Here is a 23,204-nt window from a genome sequence, read left to right on the forward strand (position 1 = left end):
ATGGGAATGAAGGAGATGAGGGGGGAGAGAGGGAGAGAGGGAGAGTGACGGCGAGATGAAGGAGAGGAGGAGGCGAAGAGAGGGATGGGGAGAGGAAGGAGAAAAGAGGGGGAGAGAGGGAGATAGACAGGAGACAGGCAGGAGTGTGAGTGTGTGGAAACACATTGTTTGTAATGCAACACCGCTCTCACACTCCGGGGAGGTCCTGTCATATCGTATCCAAAGGTGTACACAGTAAATAACCTCCGTATTCATTTAAGTCTGAGACCCTTACGGGTCCATTTGGGTGATTTTTTTTCTTTTTTGCACTATCTTAGTTACATTAACAGCATATTCAAACACACAAAGACATGCATCCACACGCCACACACACTTGTAGTGTACATACAGTAAATAATGTGTATATAATTGAACACACACACACATACACACACACACACACACACACACACACACACACACACACACACACACACACACACACACACACACACACACACACACACACACACACACACACACACACACACACACACACACACACACACACACACACACACACACACACACACACACAGCTGTTAGCTTTATCATAGCCAGATAAGTGAGTAGGTGCTTTGCTATTTGTGCATGTATTACATAAACGCATGGGACATGCGGCGCACACAAAGGTACAAAGAAAGAAAGAAAGCGAGAGAGAGAGAGAGAGAGAGAGAGAGAGAGAGAGAGAGAGAAAGAGAGACATCCAGAGGGAGGTAGGTGATGACAGGGTAGGCTGAAGAGAGAGAGAGACATCCAAGAGGGAGGTAGGTGAGGGTAGGCTGTAGAGAGAATGCGGGGAGCGTTCATTGAGGCAGTAAAGTGGCATTGTGTAACAGGATACCACACATAACTCTTTTACTGCCTGGATCACCACTGCTGTTCCCTGCATAGCAAGGCTTTTGTCCCCCTCCAACCTCCAACCTCCATCGCTCTCCTTGTCTTTCAGTCTGTCTGTCTGTCTTTCGCTCTCTCTCTCTCATTCGCACAAGCACACATGCACGCAGGCACAGGACTTTCTCAAATCCCAACAATGTAAGACAACAATTTAAGAAGCAATTTAAGTACTACCATTTTGAGTTTCGTGAAAGTGACGAGACATCAGACAGAACCTCCACCAGTATATCCCACCACATCCAGCCCAAGAGTCTTTTATACCTGATGACATGAGGTCGATACAACTTCGACTGGGAGGTTGTAGGGCACTGGAGAGGATCACAGACCCCGCCTCAAGGGCAGTCTTTATTTAAAGAGAATTCACTACGAACCTAGATCCATCTCCCCGAGGGGCCTGCTTATAGTGCTTACTCATATACCAGCCCTGGAGTCAAGAGAGAGTCTGAAATAGACCGGCACTACACTGGCCTTCCCATTCCGCAAGTCCAACTCCAGGATCAGCAGGGATGTCATTGTTTATTATTAGGCCGCCACAACCGTTTCCGGCCTTTCTCCGATCCCAGGGGGAGTACAATGTACTGTCAGAGCAATGGATGGTAGAAAGAAAGAAAGAAAGAAAGAGTGTGAGGGAGAGAGAGAGAGATACAGAGAGAATAAATATCAAAGTGTTTGTGTGTGTAAGCATGTACTGTTCATAATGCATAAGCACTTTCGTGTGTAAAAGGTTTCCATCGATCCGGCTGATCTTATAGGCCAGTGATTGACACATCAAACGGAGAGAAAGCTTCTCCAGGAACACTCTAGCCGTCGGCCAATCAGGTGCGAGGAAACAGCAGTTCCACCAAGCTGTCACTCCCACTCTGAGAGGCCCCATGAAAGGACTCAGTTACATCACCATGAGTATTCTAGAAGGTGAAGGTTCCCAGACACAACCACACTCACTGTAGACACACACACACACACTTGTGCGCGCACACACTCGCACGCACACGCACACACACACACACACACACACACACACACACACACACACACACACACACACACACACACGTAGGTAATTAAGATCGGTTACCATGGAGAATTGGAGAAGCCGTTAAAGTGGATTGATTGTGTAATGGAAATCAGTGATGTGTGTGTGTGTGTGTGTGTGTGTGTGTGTGTGTGTGTGTGTGTGTGTGTGTGTGTGTGTGTGTGTGTGTGTGTGTGTGTGTGCGTGTGCGCATGCGTGCGCGTACACGCGTGTGTCTATAGCCTTCCAAGCCTGCTATCTGTGACCTTGGTCTTTCTAGCTCAAAGCAACAGCACTCACATCCAGGTCACATGACCAGACTGTCATAATCTAATCCCTCTGCTTTGCAAACTAACGTTCTGTTTTATAAACACAGTTCCATCATCAGAGCACGCCTTCACATATTACTCTCACTAAACATTCCGTTGAGACCACACCCTCATGCATTCACCTGACACTATGTGTGATTTTTTTCTCTCTGTTTTTCTCTTCCCAAAAATCTTAAATGAAAGCTGAAAGATTTGATTGACATTCACACCATCCACAAATAAGGTGAAAGTTGAACCCAATCATCTCACAGTCGACAACTCACAGTGTTGCTTCTGTAAGTGGTTAGGACAAATGTACACACACACACACACACACACACACACACACACACACACACACACACACACACACACACACACACACACACACACACACACACACACACACACACACACACACACACACACACACACACACACACACACACACACACACACACACACACACACAGAAAGAATGAATAACCCTCACAGCACCTTTGGGATTCCTGGTTGATCCAGCCACTGAGCATAAACAGCGCTGAGGGTGAGGCCATGTCTGTAACACAAACAGTACAATGTTAGCAGTGTTTATGTGATCACTGTAGCTGCCTTTGCCAAAGATATCACATAAAAAACACGGGATGGATGGGAACGTATTGTTATGATCATGTCAGTCTAGTCTAGACGCCGGGGACAGCACCTGTAACCAAAAGAGTGCCACACCCACTTCACTACACAAAGACATGGACAGACAGATGTGCAAATGTGTGTATGTGTGTACGCAGCTGGGGTGGAACTGGAGTGTATGTTAGCACAGGTGTATGCTAAAGGCGATATATAAAGAGCCATGCATAGCGAACCACCTCCATGTGGGCAAATAAATGTGGAGAGACACACACACACACACACGGACACACACAGGCTATGACCCTCAGCAGTGCATCTATTCTCATCATAATCCTTCCTATTGCAGCGGGGGGTTGTTTACTGAAAGAGGCATGAGACACAAATATTGACCGTCCCTAACTCTCCAGACTCTCCCTCAGTTTAATTCAATCAATCTCTGCTAGGCTGTAGCAGCACACTGCAGGAAAAAATAAAAAGACAAGGCTTAAAGGAGATGAGAGAGAGAAAGGCAGAGCGACAGCGGGAGGGAGGGAGGGAGGGAGGGAGGGAAGGAGGGAAGTAGGTGAGGAAGAAACGCAAAGTGTAGGAGAGGGAAGGGGAGGGACGAGGGGATGTGGGCAGTGAGGGGAGGAGAGAGAAGCCGGGCAAATAGAGTTAGAGACAGGCTGAGAGAGGTTAATGAGGCAATCAGGAGGAAAGAGAGTGGAATGATGATCAGGGAGGAAGAGCACGTCAGAGCGACGACAAGGAGGGAGAGGAGGAGAGAGGAGGACGGAGCAGTTATCCTTTTACACTTCAATTAACCCATTAGGACCGGGCAAGCATCTGTCATTTTAGATTTTAACCACTTTAACCATTATTTTATACTTTGTCGTGAAAATGGGTGTAAATCTTTGAATATGTATTTTTAAAGCAAACATTTGTCAAATATTTTGTTCCAGGAGCATCCAGAAGCAAATATTTGAGTTAAAAAATACCCCAAAATATATGTATTCAAAGATTTGCACAAAATAGATTTTTCAAAAATAGCAGATCTACAAGCTCATAGCACGGCACTCAGTGCCGTGCTATGAGCTTGTATATCGGCTATTTTTGAATAGCCCAAAGTATAAAATAATGGTTGACACCTGACCCGAAAAAAAAAAAACATGTTGTCACCCTTTTCACCTCGGGGCTGTTGCATGCCTGATTATTATTATTGTAAAAAATAAAAAAAATAATCAAAACGATATTTTTTTCCCCCAAAACGATACATATCGTCACGAAAACGTATTGCGATATATCGTGGGACGATATATCGGCACACCCCTAGTTTCCCGGATTGAATGGGTTAATAAGAGAGTGGATGAGACTGCTCTCTTAAGAGGATTGGTGTCTGCAGCTTTTCACTCACGGCTCTTCCACAGCGATGGCCAAGTTAGGCACGTCAGAGTCGGAGCCAAGACAGAATCAATACGCACACCCAAACACACTTTTCATACGATTTGACACTTCAATCTCTCCCCCAGCCTCCACGAAGAGCACTGAGACACGTGAAGAGCACATCGGTTACCACAAATCCATGTAGCAATATGTATCTGTTGTAGGGCTGCACATTATCGATTATCTTCTTAGCGATTAATCTATCAATTACTTCTTTCGATAAATCAAATAAATACGTTCAACACACGACACGATGAAATCAGCATGTAACTGCAATGTGTTCCTGTTCGCGGATGACTCAGCGCTCCTGGTCTCGGATAGGGAACAAATTACAGGTCGAACAAGCCCTCAGCACTGAGCTCAGCTATATCTGCACTTGGCTTTCCGATAACAAACTGCCATTACACCCGGGAAAAAGTGAATTCATTCTTTTTAGGTCCAAAAACAACCTCAGTAAAGTCCCCGGGCTTCATGGTGAGAGTCGGTGACAATGTAACCACAAGCAAAGATGAGGTCACTTATTTGGGTATTGTCCTGGGTACAGTAGGTCATTTGTATTGGAAAACCGATACCATTCTGCCACCCAAAACTGACCCAAAAATATGGCTGTCCTCAAATTATAATTGGACTTACACTTAATATAATCTTATCCCTACTATGTTGCCCTCAGAGAGTCAAACACACTCCCTCAGCGAGCTCCACAGAAGGAGCCCTGTGGGACTCGGGAGTGTCATCCTCTGCCCCTCGCCCCCACCCCCTTTTTTTCTGTAAATATAATCTAGTATCGCTTTTAGTCTTGTTGCTGATATGTATTGTTTGTATGTCTTGATGATGAATTGAGTAAAAAATGACCACAATGGAAACAAAGCCCCAGGGGCTTTTTGTGTTATCATCCTTTTAGCATAGCTTTAGTAACTGTACTGTTTCCCAAACTTGCTAATGAAGTATTCAATCAATCAAAATCAATCTACTGTTGCACCCCTAATCTATTGGATTAACTCTAAAACGTTACTAATGGTCAGTTACATACCTTCTTCCCATGTCAGGAAATGTAGCCAGCAGCATTCTCAAGAAATCCTGTCAAGAACAAAATAGCATCGGGGAGAAAATGGAGGGAGTTTGAGTGGGAGAGAGTGTGAGGGAATAAAGCAAGAGGTACAAAAGAAATAGAGAGGCCTGCTTGTTCTTGGGTCACCAGTATTCACCTCAAAGTGTGTTTATGAAACATTCATTACTTAGTGAGAGGGCCCAGCTTGCCACTGTAGAAGCAGAAGCCAGGTGGGACAAATCACACACGGGCACTGAAATGTGCACGCACGCACACAAACATGCACACACACAAAGACGCACGCACGCATGCACAAACACACACACGCGCACACCCTCAAACACACACACACACACACACACACACACACACACACACACACACACACACACACACACACACACACACACACACACACACACACACACACACACACACACGGCCAGGTGTGATCACTCAGCCACACGGCCTCAGTAGGATAAACATATGTGGCAAGGCTGAGCTACGGTCATCAATCTGAAATGCGTTTGGTGTTCTTTGAACCATTAGCCAACCACCTTAAGCATGTTCATGAAGATAGCAGGGTTAACAGTGATAGATAACACATCAAATAAGGATGGTCTATATGGTCTGTCTTTATCAATAGTTCGTAAAGTGGCTGAGCGTGAAAAAGATCGTGATCAAGTTCAATTGACGATATTAACATGCCTGACATTTTACTTCATACTCTGGCGGAGGGAAAAACCCTTTCTTATGCAAATATGGTCAATATGGTCAGTTAATCAGGTAAAACATACAGATTACGTTTATACAAAAAGCCTTTACCTGAGACAGAATGAGTTGACCATGATACTTATTCACAAAAAGTCGGAAGAAGTCAATGAATTGCTGTTCTCCCACCTGAGAGCCCAGGAACCTGAGGAGGAAGTAGCCCTGGATGGAACACAAGAGACCAAGACAACAAGATCCATCAAAGACAATAAAGTGGAACTCTAGAGCACATTCATATCCATTACAACTGAACAGATGTCCTCAAAAGTCCAAGTAAACACAAAATGGCACTGCAGGACTTCATTAATTAATTCAAACCGGGAACGCATCTGTGTAACCACTTTAACCATTATTTTATACTTTGGCTGTTTAAAAATAGCAGATATACAAGCTCATAGCACTGCATCGAGTGCCGCACTATGAGCTTGTAGATCTGCTATTTTTGAAAAATCGTGAACATTTATGCAAATCTTTGAATATATTGTTTTTTCAAAGCGAACATTTTTTACTCAAATCTTTGCTTCTGGGGATCCCTGGAAAAATATATTTTGAGATGGGGGTCAGCGTGCCAAATACATATAATTTTGGGGGTCCTTGACATGAAAAAGATTGAGCACCACTGACATGGAGACATAGGTTTTTCAGAAAACTTCAGAAAGGATTTAGAAGACATTTGTAGGCTTCAGGTCTTAATGGGTTAATTATCTGCTCCTTAATTCCCTTCACTACTCTAGCCTTCCTTCCTCCTGCAGTTCCTTCTTACAGTATGATGTTCCTGCCTTTCTTTTTGTTCATTCTTTCCCTCCCTTCCGCCCTTCAATCCTCCCACCAAGCAGGTCTATCTTACCTTGAGATAGTGGACTTGCATGAACGTCTTGACAGGGTTGAGGGCATGTTTAACCACGGAGGAGCCAGACTCGCTCACCTGGCCCGTGTTTTCCATGTTGGGTCTGCAGATAGAAGGGCAACAGACAGAACAGCACATAAAACGACAGAGATAGTTAGAGAGAACAAAGAACCTCTCTGCCAGGAGGCATAACCTGCCTCCCTGCATCATTCTGTCTGTCTGGGGCATGTGGTGACAATGTTTTTTTGGGGTTGTGTGCGAGTGTGAAGAGGCACGGGGCAATGAGGGGAGGGGATGTAATAAAGACTGTCATTACATCATCATTATGGTGCGACAAGGGTAGACAGGCTACATGGAGACAAATCTTTGCATCGGTCGATTCAGTGTCGAAGGCCTTAACCATGCCACAATATTTCCGTATATTCTTTGTACTTTGGCTGCCATTAACACTCTCACCGCCAGGCCCGTAGCCTACGAGCCGATAAATCCAACTGTAAAGCGCCGATCCCGTAGCCTACGGGCTGTGGTGCTTTTTCCTTTTTTTCGAAAAAAAAAACTTTTTTCAATTTTCTAGTACGGCACATTTCATTGTAACACCACCGGAAATGGAATTATTCGGGATCACGTTTTGCCGATCCCATAGGACTCCATTCTAAAGCGCACACTGCAACGCCATTTTCTTCGATTGTAGTTTTTCTCCTCGCTGATCACTGTTTAACCTAAACCGTTCTAACTACAACATGGATGCCCCGTTTGACACGTGGTTTGGACTGGTACACGCAGGGAGATCTCCGCGATGTTTACAAACAGTGCAGAGCTCAATCTTAAGGATTTTAACGAGGTCTATGGCAACGTGAAAAAAACAAAAAACAACAATAAAACGTTGGCACTGGTGAGTACATTATGAGATTAACCTCTGGCGGTCAATGTGTTAAGGAGAAGGGCTATTACGCTCCATTTGGATTGCTGTGCTTAAACTAATGCGCTTGACTGTATTTACTTTTGTAGAGCCCTTTTACTTTGCAGCGTGATCCTGGCTGCCAATGTGTACTGTATGTAGTGTGCTGTGTTGAAGTATGTGATTCACGGCTATATTCGGTTCTCTAAACGTGGGCAAACAAGGGCAAAGCGCAAGCCAGCTGGTGTTGGTGCAACATTCGCCCAGAAGTCAGGGCGAATGTTAAATATTGTCTATGTTAATGCTCACAAAACCTTTTAATTAATCAAGAAATATGAATATTCTTTTATTTCCAAGCCATTGCTTTAATCTAAATTGTATCAACCGAAAGGACACGTTTCTATCTTACTCTGGACTCCTGTCCTTTAAATCATAGCTGTGTAACTATGGAATGGTAATCTTAAAGAAAGTCATTTTAAGGCTGTGGAAGTCACATGCTGTGCCTCAGTTTAAGATCTAGTTAATTGAAAAAGACAGATATAATATGGAGAAAGTTTGATATAACATGAATGGTCAGTCTTTTATTGTTTTATTTAAAGTAGCCAATCATTGTTTAACACCCCTTTTATCCCCAATTTAGTCGTTATAGCAATTCATTCCTCCCCCACACACATTTTTGTGTTCACTGCTGTTGTATCCTACTGACTCACCTGCCAGTGAGGAGCCCCCACCGGGAGGACGTAGGTCAGGACCTTTGTCCTACTCCTCCCGCCCAACACTCCCCAACACTCCCTGCTGACAGTGGTGGAAAGTAACTAAGTACATTTACTTAAGTACTGTACTTAAGTACAATTTTGAGGTATTTGTACTTTACTGGAGTATTTCCAATTTCCAATACTTCTACTCCACTACATCTCAGAGGCAAATATTGTACTTTTACTCCACTACAATTATTTGAAAACTTTAGTTACTAATTACTTTTCAGATATAAATTCTTATATCGTAAAAAATACATTAACCACTTTATTCCTATTTTTTACATAGGCTATTTGAAAATAGCCGATCTACAAGCTCACAACGCGTCGCATCGCGACGCATCGCGACGCTAATTGAAGAATGTAAAAATAAAAATAAATAAAAAAAAGGTTTCGTCCCAATTCTCAAGAATGGGTGACATATATATATAAATATATATGAGACGCATTCTGGAAAACCAAGTTACACACACACACACACACACACACACACACACACACACACACACACACACACACACACACACACACACACACACACACACACACACACACACACACACACACACACACACACACACACACACACACACACACACACACACACAGTAAGAGTACAATGTCAGCAGCCACACTCCAATCATCTCAATGGTGAGTAGTACACTGCCTGCCTTATACAGTAGCTGCCCGAGGCAGACTTCAGATTTATAATGGCATACTTCAGTATAGTGTTTATACGACTTCACGGTGATACGCTCTGACTTTACAGCACATGAGTCACAAGTTATGCTTACATATGCCTAAACCGAACGTACTTATACACACATACTCACTCACTCACGTACACTAAGAGAAAAGGTATGTGTCGCTCAGTCTCTGACACACAAAACAGGCATGCTTTGTCTTATTCTTACACACACAATTAGCAAGCACTCACTCTTGCGTCTTGCCTGTATCACTGACACACATACATTACAAACAAGACTGATTTTAAACTAGTCAGATCGCACTGGCTTCTGTCTTTGGTGTGTGTGTGGGTGTGTGTGTGTGTGTGTGTGTGTGTGTGTGTGTGTGTGTGTGTGTGTGTGTGTGTGTGTGTGTGTGTGTGTGTGTGTGTGTGTGTGTGTGTGTGTGTGTGTGTGTGTGTGTGTGTGTGTTTCTCAGTGCATTATATCATTTCATGGGGTGTCCAACCATAGACGGTAAGCTGAAGTGAACGACACCTGTATATTCACTCACTGAAAAATGCTTGGCCAAAACACTGTTTGGAGTCCTGACATATCTTCCGGGGTTACATTGTGTATGCTTTCCCAACTCGCCATTCAATAACTTCCAATTGAGGATGACAACTGCTTGGCAAATACTATATTGGGTGCATTTGGTTATATTTTATCGGTACGGATTCAATTGTTATGCTGCTGCAAATATCATTACCAGTCACCATGACAAGTTCAAATGACGTGTCATAAGAACAGATGCCTACTTGCATGTTGTTGCAAATCAAACCAAGTAGTAGACAAACGTTGTCCCACTACCAGTCAGGTATGGGCTGTTAACAAAAGGTCAAACTAAATGTAATGCCTCAACTCCTACAATTCCAAGTGCTTGTCATGGTGGGGGGTCCCCAGTTCAAATATGATTATTTGGGGGGGTCACGGCCTGAAAAAGTTGAGAACCACTGCCCTAAGCTATGGGTGGTGATCTGTACGCGAAAGCTGACAATAGGCACACATTGGCCAACTGAAACTGCAGATATAATGTTGCCTTCACATGTTATCAACACAGACTTCAACTGCACTTGCATGGTACTCTAAAGTCCTATAGTTCATCGCTTTGTATTTGGCCATGGAGCCCCATCTCCAAAGGTTATTGTAGCAGGATTTATTATAAAGAGGCTCGTCATTACACGGCTTGAAGTTCTTGCCGTAACTATACTGGGCCAACCTTCATCTGCTCATATTTTTCCAGTATGGTGTAGAAATCACAAGAACATGATATCAAGATTTATTTATATCAAATGGTGTGTACCACAGAATAATGTGTTAATGTTGACACAAAGGTTCAATATCAGTTTCAAACTCAACAATTAGGCTACTTTTCTTAGAAATTAGAAATTAACCTCTTTTAAAATTACAAACACATAAAGAACTTGATATAATTGATAGCTAAATTAAATCAAATGGTGTATGTACCACAGATGTGTTAATCTTAACACAAAACTGCAACATCAATATCAAATTGACAATTACTTTTGTTTTAAATTAAATTAAACATAACTATAACTCATAACAAAACGAACTATCCTAATAATGTGTCAGCCTGGACTAACCACAAAAATGTTTAGAATGTTGGTGGAATTTCATTTGTCTCTGCCAGTGCTCCTGATGTCAAGATTGTGTGGTTTGGTTGTGAGGGGGGAAATAATCGAGCGTACATGAATAATAAATCAAACGCACTAGAGGTGCTCCGATCAGGTTTTTTGGGGCAGATCACCGATCATCTGAAGCCTGATCGACCGATACCGATCACCGATCCGATCATGTGGGAGGGCATTTTTATTTATTATTATGTATGTAGAATTTATCAAAAGGTCTTGCAAAAGTGCTCAGTACTGACGTCACTTAAGATGACCCTATATGTTGCTCCCTGGCTTTCAGCCAGTGCGAAAAAAAAACACATGCATCCAAACACAAATCCCCCATCTTCCCCCATGCACGAGGAAATGAACATCCATACAGTACAGTTGAGGCAATAAAGGGCAAACAAACAGGGTGCCGATGTGGGCTGCTGTGTGCGATGATAGTTTCAGTTAGCTGGTATTGATCAGGCAGAGCAGATTAACTCAGTGTGCCAATACAGGGGCCTTCAAGGATCAGCCCCCTGCCAAGTCGATACGCCAGGCGCCTGACCAACCCCCCCTCCCCAATCAATATACCCTTCATCACCAGGTCTGCACTCTCACACACAGGACATGCTGCATGGCAGGACCCAACACACACACATAGACCACTGTGTACTAATGGACACGGCCGCACACAAAAAGAAACCCTTGCACACAACACTTTTTCGTTCACATACTTTAACAAGTACACTTAAAGGAACACGTCACCCATTTTCAACCTATCGTCATATAATTGGTCCTCACTAATAATGCTCATAATGAAATGACCAAACCTGCCTATCGATGATGTCACTGGTGGGTTTCTGAACTGTCCACAGCCCTCCTCAGAGACACAGACCCAATAGACAAAAATGGTACCATCTTTTAAAAAGCATTAGTGCAATATATGAAGATACGTTTAAAATGGGTGAAGTGGTCCTTTAAGCGTTTAAGCAAAACACCAGAGACACACACCGACACGCAGAGTCACACTGCATATCAGCACAATCTGTTTCTTAGCTTTCTCCTATCAATCATTCAGTCAGTCCTCAATATCAGCCGTTTCCCGTTTCATAGGATCATTTACCTCAGTGGTTCACAAAGCGGGGTCCGGGGACCCCCAGGGGTCCTTGAGGGGGTTCCAGGGGGTCCCCAGCAATAAAGACATTGGCTATTTGAAAATAGACGATCTTGTGGATCAAAACAATCTTTTAAAACATTCTAACAACACAAATCTTGTATGGGGGTGGGTCCCATGGCACAAAATATTTTGAGATGGGGGTCCCCGGCCAAATACATATCATTTTGGAGGTTATTGACATGTTTGAGAACCACTGATTTACCTGCTTTGACCCAGCCACCACAACACAGCTCAGTGGACCATGAACCACACAACAGCAGGTGGTGCATGAGGCAAGGCGTGACAGGAAAAGGGATTTCGGAGAGAATGTCAAGGGGATGGTGTGGGCTAGAGGGATGACAAGAATAAATGGTTAAATAAGGAGAGCTGGATGTATTTTAAAAAGGACAAGGACCACTTTACTCATCTTAATTAGCAAGTGAGGTGTCAACTTTTGCATCTCGCAACATATTTCCAGCACGAATGAAGTGGTACGCAATTTTCAAACCCTTTTCACCAACGCCGTCTAGGCCTGGCTAATAAGCAGATGACAAAGGGAGCGAGACGAGAGACTATGGAGAGGATGAGAAGAGGAGGGGCGGTGTGGGAGAACGGGCAGGAACAGAAGAGAGCAGGGAGCTGTTTGGTTGAGCTCAGTGGACTGAGAGAGGAAGTCATCAGCTTCCTGGAAGACTCAATTCCAAGGAATCATATTGTGTGTGTGTGTGTGTGTGTGTGTGTGTGTGTGTGTGTGTGTGTGTGTGTGTGTGTGTGTGTGTGTGTGTGTGTGTGTGTGTGTGTGTGTCTCTCTCTCTCTCTCTCTCTCTCTCTCTCTGTCTCTGCTGGCTAGGAGACTCATGGATACAGCTCTCCTTAGCTAGTCCAGTGGTTCTCAACCTGTGGGTCGGTCCCCACATGATTTTGGGGGGTGGCCAGATGACAGTAAAGTGACTTTTAAGACCTTTTTAGTACAATTTTTTTTTAAATAAATGAAAAAAGACCACTACTGCATCTAAAGTAATCAACAAACTAGACTATAAAAACTGGTCAAACTTTGGGCAAATTGTCAAATAATATAAGAAAGAGGCAATAATTGTGAAAATAGCTGATCTACAAGCTCACAACGCCTTGCGTTGAGGCGATTTAGAACATTTGTAATGTGAATGTTTATATCATCTTCGGCTATAGGTATCAAATACATCATATCAAACACTGATGCTCAGAACTGTTGACCAAAGCAAACTTTTGCTACATCAATACTGCATATACGTCCATTGCACCTTTTTTGTAATTTCTTTTTTACAGTGAGGTGTAACCCCCCCTTCCCCCCCTCTCCTTCTCCAAGCTGACCCACTGCCTGTCTGTCAGTCTGTCTGTACACTGATAAGACAGACTTCTTTTAAGACAGCGTGATACAGAGTGGTGCTCAGTGTATCTGAGCGTGTACGCGCATGTGTATGTGACCGTGTGTGTGTGTGTGCGCGCACTACGCTACATATGACAAAGAATTATAGCAAAAAGGAGTCTTGAATGAAAGGGGCAGCGATGATGGAGTGTGCGTTTTCCCCGAGCTTGTGTCAGTCGGTATTTGTGTGTCACACACACCTAGGGAACACAGAGGTTAGAGAGAGGGGGGGGGTTGATCCATCACCGCCATGTTAGACAAAAGAGTCCCACCCTTCCTGCTGTCCAGATCTCTGGATGGATGGATGGGTAAATCCCTCTCTTTCACCTTTTCTCTTTGGCTGAGATGATTGACTATGCGCCTTAAGAGGAATCGCTGCTCGCTGCCTTAGAAAATCACACAATAGCTCAATGTATCTCAGAATATATGGTGCTCTTATCTGACTCGTAGGCAGCGCGCGCGCACGTGTGTGTAGCCAATGCGCGCACCTGTGTGTTAAAAGAGAGAGAGAGAGAGAGAGCAGGAGGAAATCAGGAGCCATTACAGACAGAACTTAATGTCACACACACATACGCACACGCGCACACACACACACCCACACAGGTTTATAGCTCTGTGAGCCATATCCTGACAAATTACGCTGGGTTGACTGTGGAAACCGGATAAGGTAGAGCAGCGCTCCCAGCAGCCCAGTAAATCAGCAGGGAGAATGGTGTCTGGCCCGGTGTGCCCTAAATATAACTCATCTGAAATGGACTGATAAACACCAGCCCCCCCGAGGCCCCTGCTGGCTCAGGAGGCGTTGATAGTGACCCACTGAACTTGGAAAGTACAACCTGCCATTTAGCATGTGTGCGCGCACATCCATCCATTTGCGTGTGCATGGTAATAGGGGTGGTTGTACGTGCTTGTGTGTGTGTGTGGTCCTTGGTGAGGTGTCGGGTGTCACAGTGTGTGTGCCATCAAGAAGAGTATACAGTAGGCGTGCACTGTACTGTATGTGTGCGTGCGTACGTGTGCGTCTGTACATTATGCCCTCTCTCAATATTTCTCTGTGCACTGTGACAACCAAGCGGTGTTTATTCAGATCATGTTTCACCGCAGCTGAAACAGAGCACAGTGGAGCCAGATCAGGACTTGTGACATGCAGGCAGTCTAAACCCACATGTATACGCCTACTGCACACAGTAAAACCCTCGGTGTTAATGTAACCACGTGAACCCTAGATTATGGGGGAGGGGGGGGGGACATTCACCCAAAAATAGCAGATCTACAAGCTCACAACGTGTCACAATGCGTTGTAGAGCTGCTTGTAGAACACGTGACGCGTTGTGAGCTTAAAGCTCGGCAATGTTAGGCAAAGAGATTTGGTGTAGAGGAGGAAAAAATAGAGCCAAGTACGGAGCCGACGCCGCTCATCTAAATATGAGTTTACCAAGTATAGAGTATATTAGTATATTAAACATGCAGTATATTTTTGTGTATGTACCAAAGCCTGCTCCCAACCTTGGAGCAGCCTGAATGATTGGGTACGTGTGACCTCCCAATGCACCCCATGTTCAGACCAATAGTTACATTAGCGATACCACTAGAGAATAACAAAAAACAACTGCATGCCAAGGCTCAAAAAACAGACATTGCGGTTGTGGGCCTGCCATTCAAAAAGGATTATTTCAGCCAAAAACTGGATGCAATTCTGTCACACTCATGAGCGCATGTAAGCACAGCGTTCCTTTATGCCCCAACACGCTCCCAAGGCGTGAAATGTTTCTTTCTTCAGAAATAATATATGTAATTATATGTGGATACAGTGCTAATGTGTCTTTGAACAACATAATCCGTAACAAAAATGTATGTACGCAACTACGCATGTGTGTGTATTTTGATGGAATCCCCCCCCCCACCCCCCGATTGTAGTTTTACATTGTTGATTTAACCCTGTCAGGTGTGGAGAAATCCAACCCTGATCCACATAATGGCCCTCAGGGCTGCCTCATAGGGGAACACCCTGATCCACTTCCAGACAGACATCCATTATAAGCCATTATCACATTTAACCCTTTCACTAATACGCAGCTTCACACATATCTAAGACAAATAAAATTGTAGTCTTCACCCCTTTCACAAATATGGTATTTCACACTGAATAACAAACATCACACTTTAAGTGAAAGAACAAGACTGTTCCTCCTTTTTACTCCTGAGTGCCCGAATCGTCTGTTGTTTTTCCACATGTTTTGATCTCTGAGAACCATTGACAATGGTTTACTATAGTTACCTTCCATCTCCTGTGAGCACCTGGTTGTTCTTGTTTTTTTTTATCACACTTTAAGTACTGAAATTACCATTACCTTTATATGCATAGGTTACACTTTAAAGCAAATTATATTATTGTATTCTCTATCATACTCCAGCCCCAAGTGCAGACATAAAGGTATGATACACCTTAAAGAGGCAGTGCCACAATGTTGGTACTTTTTCTGTTTGTCATTAGTCTATGGAGTCGACGTTACTAGTCTAGCAACCCGGTGTAGTTAAAATGTGCGAGGATGTCTTCCCTGTGTATTTTTACTTTCTTTTTCTCTGTCAAGTAGAAAGAGACTGGACTTCTGACGCATCAAGACCTATACCACCCATCACATTAATATCAATAACGAATCACATCGTAAAAATAAAGGCAGTTCCTCAGTGTCTATGCACTGTATGAAGTGGGTGGTCCTAAGGTCCCAAGCTGGTGTTCTTAATGAACTGCTGGGCACATCCACAGAAAAACATCATTTTAACACTTACAATACACTTCTTTGTTTAATAATACCAAATATTAGGACGACTGCATAGGACAGTGGCACTGCATAATGTGACATCTAACTAATTCACTGATGATGGATTGAATACTGCCAAGTACAGTTAACATTAGATTTGGGAGCAGTATGCAGCCCTATTCAGCAGCAATTAGAAGTGCAGGGACTTTGAATTGAGTCAGATTATAAATATTTTAAAATTGCATCCATCTATAAGTGTGTCTAACATGTGTTGACATTGTGTTAAGAGCACATCATTAGTGAGGCACCGTAGTTAGAAGCCAGCGCCAAGTATAAGTGCCATGAAATCAATGCAATATTGATTTTGCTGTCCTGTTGTGCATGTCTAGCAGTCAGCAGCAAACCTTTTCTACATGTGGTGAGCTGTTTTTGTTTAGAGAAGGAACTATGTTCCAGAATTTCTAACCTCAAATAGTTAAACCCTGAGACAGCCTGACTGGGGCTTGAACCCATAATCCCCCTGGTGACACTGTGATTCCACCATGGATAAAACAACCTGGGTGTTGGTCCCACACTGTCAAGATGGAGAGTGATTGTGTGATATGTGTGTGTGTGTGTGTGTGTGTGTGTGTGTGTGTGTGTGTGTGTGTGTGTGTGTGTGTGATATGTGTGTGATATGTGTGTGTGTGTGTGTGTGTGTGTGTGTGTGTGTGTGTGATATGTGTGTGTGTGTGTGTGTGTGTGTGTGTGTGTGTGTGTGTGTGTGTGTGTGTACGTACGCACGCGTGTCTGTGCATGGGCATGTGCATGAGTGTGCTATAGACATGACAGTACATTACACCTGGATATGTATCGTGTGGCCACACCTGCCACACCTGCATCCTAGGAATGTGAATGCATACGTATACGCCAGCGCTCGCACACACACACACACACAAATTCATTCTGCCCCAAAAGCAATTCAACATACCTGTACAGACTTAATTAAAGGCGAATGTAACCTAAGGTGGCCTCCAACTTAAAAAAGGTGGAACTTTTTGGATGGGTACTCTTGAGGGAGCCCAGAAGCCAGCACTGAGTAGCTACCATTTCTCATGAATGTTAACTATGTTTGGGCTCGGTGAGGGGAGGGCACATGTGCTCTGCATAAACCTGTGGCCACAAAGATAATCAAAAATAAATAAATAAAACACTCACTGCGCTCGGTGGCTACCGTGACATTTGAAGTAACAGTCATCCCCGCATTTGATGACACATTACTTTGACACGGGAAATGAGGTGTGTAATAGTATGAGCTGGTACTATACAAGAGCACTGTGGAAAGCAAGCTCTGTTATTTAGAGAGATTTCCCATGAGCAGCCATTTCCGTATGGTGGCAACTCAAAGGCTTTGGGTTATCAGAATATAAGGATAACCACTGAGCAAAGAATGTATGAACAGTATGTGCACCAGTGTGCCGTTTCATTTGATTAGCCAGGATGGCAATTAGGGCCGCAACTATCGATTATTATCTCAGCCAGGCTGAGGTGTCCATGAGCAAGACACTTAAGCCCTAACTGCTCCCCCACAATATGACCACCTGAGCAGCCAACAACTGGGTGAAACTGAAACCGAATTTCCCCTGCAGGATTAATAAGGTCCACATATATTATATTTCCTGCCCCGCAACAGATCATGCTGCATAACAAGCAACTGCAGAAGTGTGAGTTTGAGTCCAGCTCTCGATGTGATCTGTCATTTTATCAAGTTAATAAGAATTTATCAGGAACCATTTCAGCAGTTTCCATTATTTATGGTCCACGCGGCCTTGCAGAAATCATGACCAAAACCATGCCGTCATGATAATGTACCCGTCAGCCTAACAATCTTACCAGTGGAAGTCCATTAGACTTGACTGTTGGTTTGATCAATGAGTCACACACACACACCTAAGGACCTGTAGTTGCTCCTCCGAGTTGTGCAGCTCGTCAGAGAGTCGCCTCCACCTCAGCAGTGCCTTCAGGTCACACTGCTCTGCTGTCTCTAATGGGGAGAGCTGAAGATAGGCAGACAGGAGAGATGGAGGGGAGGGGAGGGGAGGGAGAGAGAGAGGGGTGGGTGGGTGGAAAGAAAGTGTAGGAGGTAGCAGGGGTAGGAGAATGATTGAGAACAATAGACATAACAAAGCAAAAACATTCAGATAGATTCCACATTATTACTGTTTGCAGTGGTGGAAAGTAACTAAGTACATTTGCTTAAGGACTGTACTTAAGTACAATTTTTTTTTACAACAAAAAACAAGAGTAATACTTTTTCCACCACTGACTGTTTGAATGGAGAAAAAAAACTATAAATATGCTAAATTAGTACAGGGTACCAGCTGTGTCACTGTGTTTTCCTTGTTGGTCACCTATAGGCACCAATAACATGGCAGTCTCTACACAGTTAAATGAACACTATGGATTTTACTGTGTAGCTGTCCCTTCGGAAAGTCACATGATTTAATAGCACAGACGTGGGAGAAACATTTCTGGGTAATTCTAGACGGTGTGTTAAAGTAATTGTAAATGGGAGTATTAGATCTGTAGTGACATGAAAACCCTGAACGTCATCACACCCTGCCCCACCTAAATCATCTGTTTCTGCGTTTCCACTGTCTTTATGATGGAAACATACATAGACACAGATAAACACAGGGCCTGCTACTCTGTTAGTCTGTTCCATGTTGGAATTTAATGTTCCGTACTGATGACAGTCAACATGGAACTCCAGCTACACAAGAGTCGCTCTTGGGAAACTTGGGAAAGTTTGGGACCAAAAAGGGCGGCAATTAAACTTTAGCATGTCAAAGTGAGTTTGCCAGAGTAACTGTACCGTAGCACTTGCCCAAATCGAGAGGATCATGTGTCAGTGGTTTGGGATGCTGAATGAGAGGCAGACGATGAAGGAGACTACCATATAAACATCACAAACATGAACGTAATCTGTCTTGATATTGTTTTTTAATGATGTTTCCTTTCTTGTTACCACTGAGATAGAGAGCTGCTTTCCAATGGGCGATCTTTTCAAGACGGCATCAGGAAACTGACTTAGCGATGGCTACATAAAGCGTTCAGTGATATTTCAGTACACATATTGCTAGCATAGAATACTGTAGCTTGAAATGCAATACCGTGGAACTTCCCACAGCTTGAACCAATCTGAGAGCATACCATGTGATTACACATGTTGAAGCAACGTTGCCTGTTTAGATTACTGGATCGAAAGAGTGGTGCAGTTTCAGTTGGTAGCACGCCGCATAGACACACAGTAAATGCAGTAAACCGTTGAATGCCCCCTCGTTAGGTGGTCACCATCTTGGGCAAATTCTAATACCTGCTGAGCTTGGGCCCAGATTATGTCCTCCAGGTAGGTGGCAAAGCCCTCACTGATCCACTCCTCAGTCCAATCCCTTGCTCCTATAGCCAGGCCAAACCACGAGTGGGCCAGCTCATGGCACAGCCTGGAACCACACAGAGCCTGGCCCCTCTCACCGGCACCATCAGCACACAACACGCTCTGGGAGAGAAACACAATATGGGGACTGGGGGAGAGAGAGAGAGAGGGGAGAGAGACATGAAGAAGAAAGCTAACAAGAACAAATGACATGTGTTATTTGTGGGTGAGCTCCTGGATGATATTGGTATCGTGGGGAAATTTGTGAAGTGATATCCGGAGCAAACGGTCGCACTTCACAGTAGTCGGAAGTATGGAATATTATTATTCACGGAATGCATTGAATTGCTCTCCCAGCACATGGGCCGAAATCACCCCTTCTTCCGGGTTGAGAAATGTGATGGGCGAGGCCAATTTGGGGCTTCTGCGACGCGTTTTGCGTCACCTCGGTGCGCAGCTCCGTGCGCAGCCCCGTGCGCAAGCTTGTGAGTCGAGCCCATTGGTCGAAACCGTTTTCGCTCGTTCACGTACAGTGGCCCCAGCTGCAGTACATATGAATGGCCAGCATGTCCAATGCGCTTCAATGCAAACACTGGGTTCTGGAGGCTTGGCCTCCAGCCCGGATCCAACGAGCCAACGAGGATTGAGGGATATGTGACGCTTGCCCTCCCAGCCATGGGACAAAACGTTCTGTCATTGGCTGTCCTTCGGACCATCGGAGCCGATCATCAAAAGGTCCTGCGAAACACCACGCTGGGCAATAGACCTAGCCGGTTGAGTGTCTAAACGGAAGTACCAAACCGGAATTTGGCGGAAGTACCGCCCAAGGAAGTGACGTTGAGGCTTTACAAATCTGTTAACATTCTCTGTGAATGAAACGAGTGTTGTGATTGGTCTAAAAAGATCGTTTCCGGGGGAAGTACGTCTGACAGAAGTCCCGCCCCTATAGACACTCTCTGCATTAGGTCGTGACCAGGCTTTTCTCTTCGCAGATGAGTAAGGCTGGGAACAAGGCTAGCAAAAAGCCCACATTTTGACAAAACTGCCACATTCCGACGGGTAAATGATGGACTGGTCTGACTCCTTACATACCCACCCACCCCCCCTGTAATCGTAGATCAGCAGACAAACTTTTACTTGATAGTTTGTTTTTCCTGTATGTGAAGCACTTTGTAAACCTGTTTTTGAAAAGTACTATATAAATAAAATGTATCATATTATATTATTAAGGTACCAAAAAGAGGAGTAAGGAGCAAAACAGAGAAGAGAGGATGAGGAACAGTAATCAGTTACAACTGTAAATATGCATGAACACATTATGAGAGAGAGAAAGAGATACAGAGACATAGAGGTGCAGACATAGGTATCAACCCTGCAAAGAGATCAAAGACGTTATAGAGGGAATGCACTGCACCTATCATTAAAGAGGAGACTATAGTCTCAGTGACGCCATGTGACAGTGTAGTATATTTGATAACATAACATACATATTTGTTAGTATTATTTAAAGTCTACAGGTAGCCTACTGTCAGACACAAGAGTGTATTCAGAGGTGCCTTTTGGTCTGAGCTGGTTGGGGGTTACAATTAAACATTCTCTTTGTTGTTTAGCTGGGAGACAGAGGTCTATGCATCTGTCTCCTTCCCCTTTCCTGCTTCATACAGGTGCAAATTGAATCGGGGGCTCGAAGGGTGATCTATTGTTTGTGCCGGGTGGGGGGGCTCACCTTTGAAGCTCACACACCCACATGTACCTTCTCTAGATCTCTCTGTTATATAAACTGTACCGAAATGCATCTTAGTGTGTGTGTGACTCAGCAGCCGGCAGGCTGTTGTGTGGTGTGGTGGGGACCTCAGGGTCCCCATAGGAAGCTGTTTTGTACTATGCAATAAACTGGAAGCAACGAAACCTCACTAACTAGTGATGACTCCTTCATTCTACAACCATTCATTCTCATCTCTGGGACAACAAACTTAACTTCAATATGGCGTTGTTGGCAACTACAAAAGCAATAGAAACCTTTAAGTCTGTGGTTTTCAGATACCACATTATGGCGTTAAAGTCGGCAGTCGCGTTGGTTTTTGTTTTTTTTGGGGGGCGCGAGTCTCCAGGGATGCTGAGCCAGGCGTCGAAAGAACGTGCGGCGGGACATCGGGACGGCATGACGACAACTTTTCGAGAATCTACAAGGAGAGGACTTCATGACCAGATCTAGGACGGCTGGACGACTCATCTGGCTGCTCAACATATCTTCTGCGATCGTTAGAAGGGCGCGCTGCGGTGCAGACGGCAGAGCGGAGAAATTGGTGTGTCGAATTTCTTCGTGGCGGGTATGTTGTGGGGAGAGGACAGCGGGTGCCGGCAGAGCGGAGGACTTGCGATGATGGGGTTCTTCGTGAAGAGTGTGGTAACACATCTTCAGCGATCGCGAGTGGAGCGCTCTGTTGTAAACATGCAGCTATCTGTTGGAAAATCTGGGTACGGCGTTGGAGCACGGCTGGGTGAGAAGATGACATTGAGGGAGACTGCAAGAGAGACATTATCGAACGGGACACTGCGCATATGGGACCTGGGGTTGTGTTTTTGTGATAAGGGTGGGTTAAACTATGGGGCTGTGGCTGCCATGGGAAGTGGTGCGAGGGTATTTTTTTACTTTCTGGTCTCCTGTGTTTAATGTGAGTTTACTTTGTGGATTATTGTTTTATTGGGGGGTACGCTGCCTTCTTTTTTCCGTGTGGGCACTTTCGTGGTAGTTGTCATATATGCTTGATGGTACGGTGTAAAACTTAGGGATAAGAATTAGGCTATCTTTGAGTATGTTTTGGTGACTGGGCGAGGGGGACATTGATCTTGGGGGGTGGTGCTATCGCTTGGTGGGCGTGATTCGACTGTGTGCTGTCGGCTTCCACTGGGTGGGGGCTGTGTAATGTTTTATCCTGGAGTTTAAAAGGCTAACAGAGGGATCCTGCACGCTAATTAGTTTTGGGGGTGTCTATTTGATGTAATTCACCGTGTCGCTGTACTATGTAATCTTGGTTTTTGTATGTGCATTGTTCTGTGTGATGTTGTTTGCTGTTTTAGTTTTCCTGAATGTTTACTTTTTTCCTGGTTGGTGTTCCGGTCGCTTTTCATGGGGGGCGGATTCTTTGTGTTTCTTTTGAAATATACGTGTTTGTGAGAGACGTTTAATGTCTCTCATGGGGGGAATGTAGTATATTTGATAACATAACATACATATTTGTTAGTATTATTTAAAGTCTACAGGTAGCCTACTGTCAGACACAAGAGTGTATTCAGAGGTGCCTTTTGGTCTGAGCTGGTTGGGGGTTACAATTAAACATTCTCTTTGTTGTTTAGCTGGGAGACAGAGGTCTATGCATCTGTCTCCTTCCCCTTTCCTGCTTCATACAGGTGCAAATTGAATCGGGGGCTCGAAGGGTGATCTATTGTTTGTGCCGGGTGGGGGGGCTCACCTTTGAAGCTCACACACCCACA

General features: G+C 44.3%; 1 protein-coding gene across 1 annotated transcript in view; it reads right to left on the reverse strand.

Annotated features, from left to right (window-relative positions):
* aopep (aminopeptidase O (putative)) overlaps positions 1-23,204 on the reverse strand; it is a 109,019-nt gene that overhangs the window by 54,771 nt on the left and 31,044 nt on the right. Inside the window, exons 7-12 of the mRNA XM_080433332.1 lie at positions 19,650-19,857; positions 18,224-18,330; positions 6,975-7,077; positions 6,182-6,289; positions 5,339-5,385; positions 2,755-2,815 (exon numbers count right to left, since the gene is read on the reverse strand). Coding sequence (XP_080289458.1) covers positions 2,755-2,815; positions 5,339-5,385; positions 6,182-6,289; positions 6,975-7,077; positions 18,224-18,330; positions 19,650-19,857 — 634 coding nt within the window. The remainder of the gene's footprint in view (positions 1-2,754; positions 2,816-5,338; positions 5,386-6,181; positions 6,290-6,974; positions 7,078-18,223; positions 18,331-19,649; positions 19,858-23,204) is intronic.

This window comes from Gymnoscopelus braueri (assembly GCF_963280865.1).
Source record: "Gymnoscopelus braueri genome assembly, chromosome: 7".
Taxonomy (NCBI): Eukaryota; Metazoa; Chordata; class Actinopteri; order Myctophiformes; family Myctophidae; genus Gymnoscopelus; species Gymnoscopelus braueri.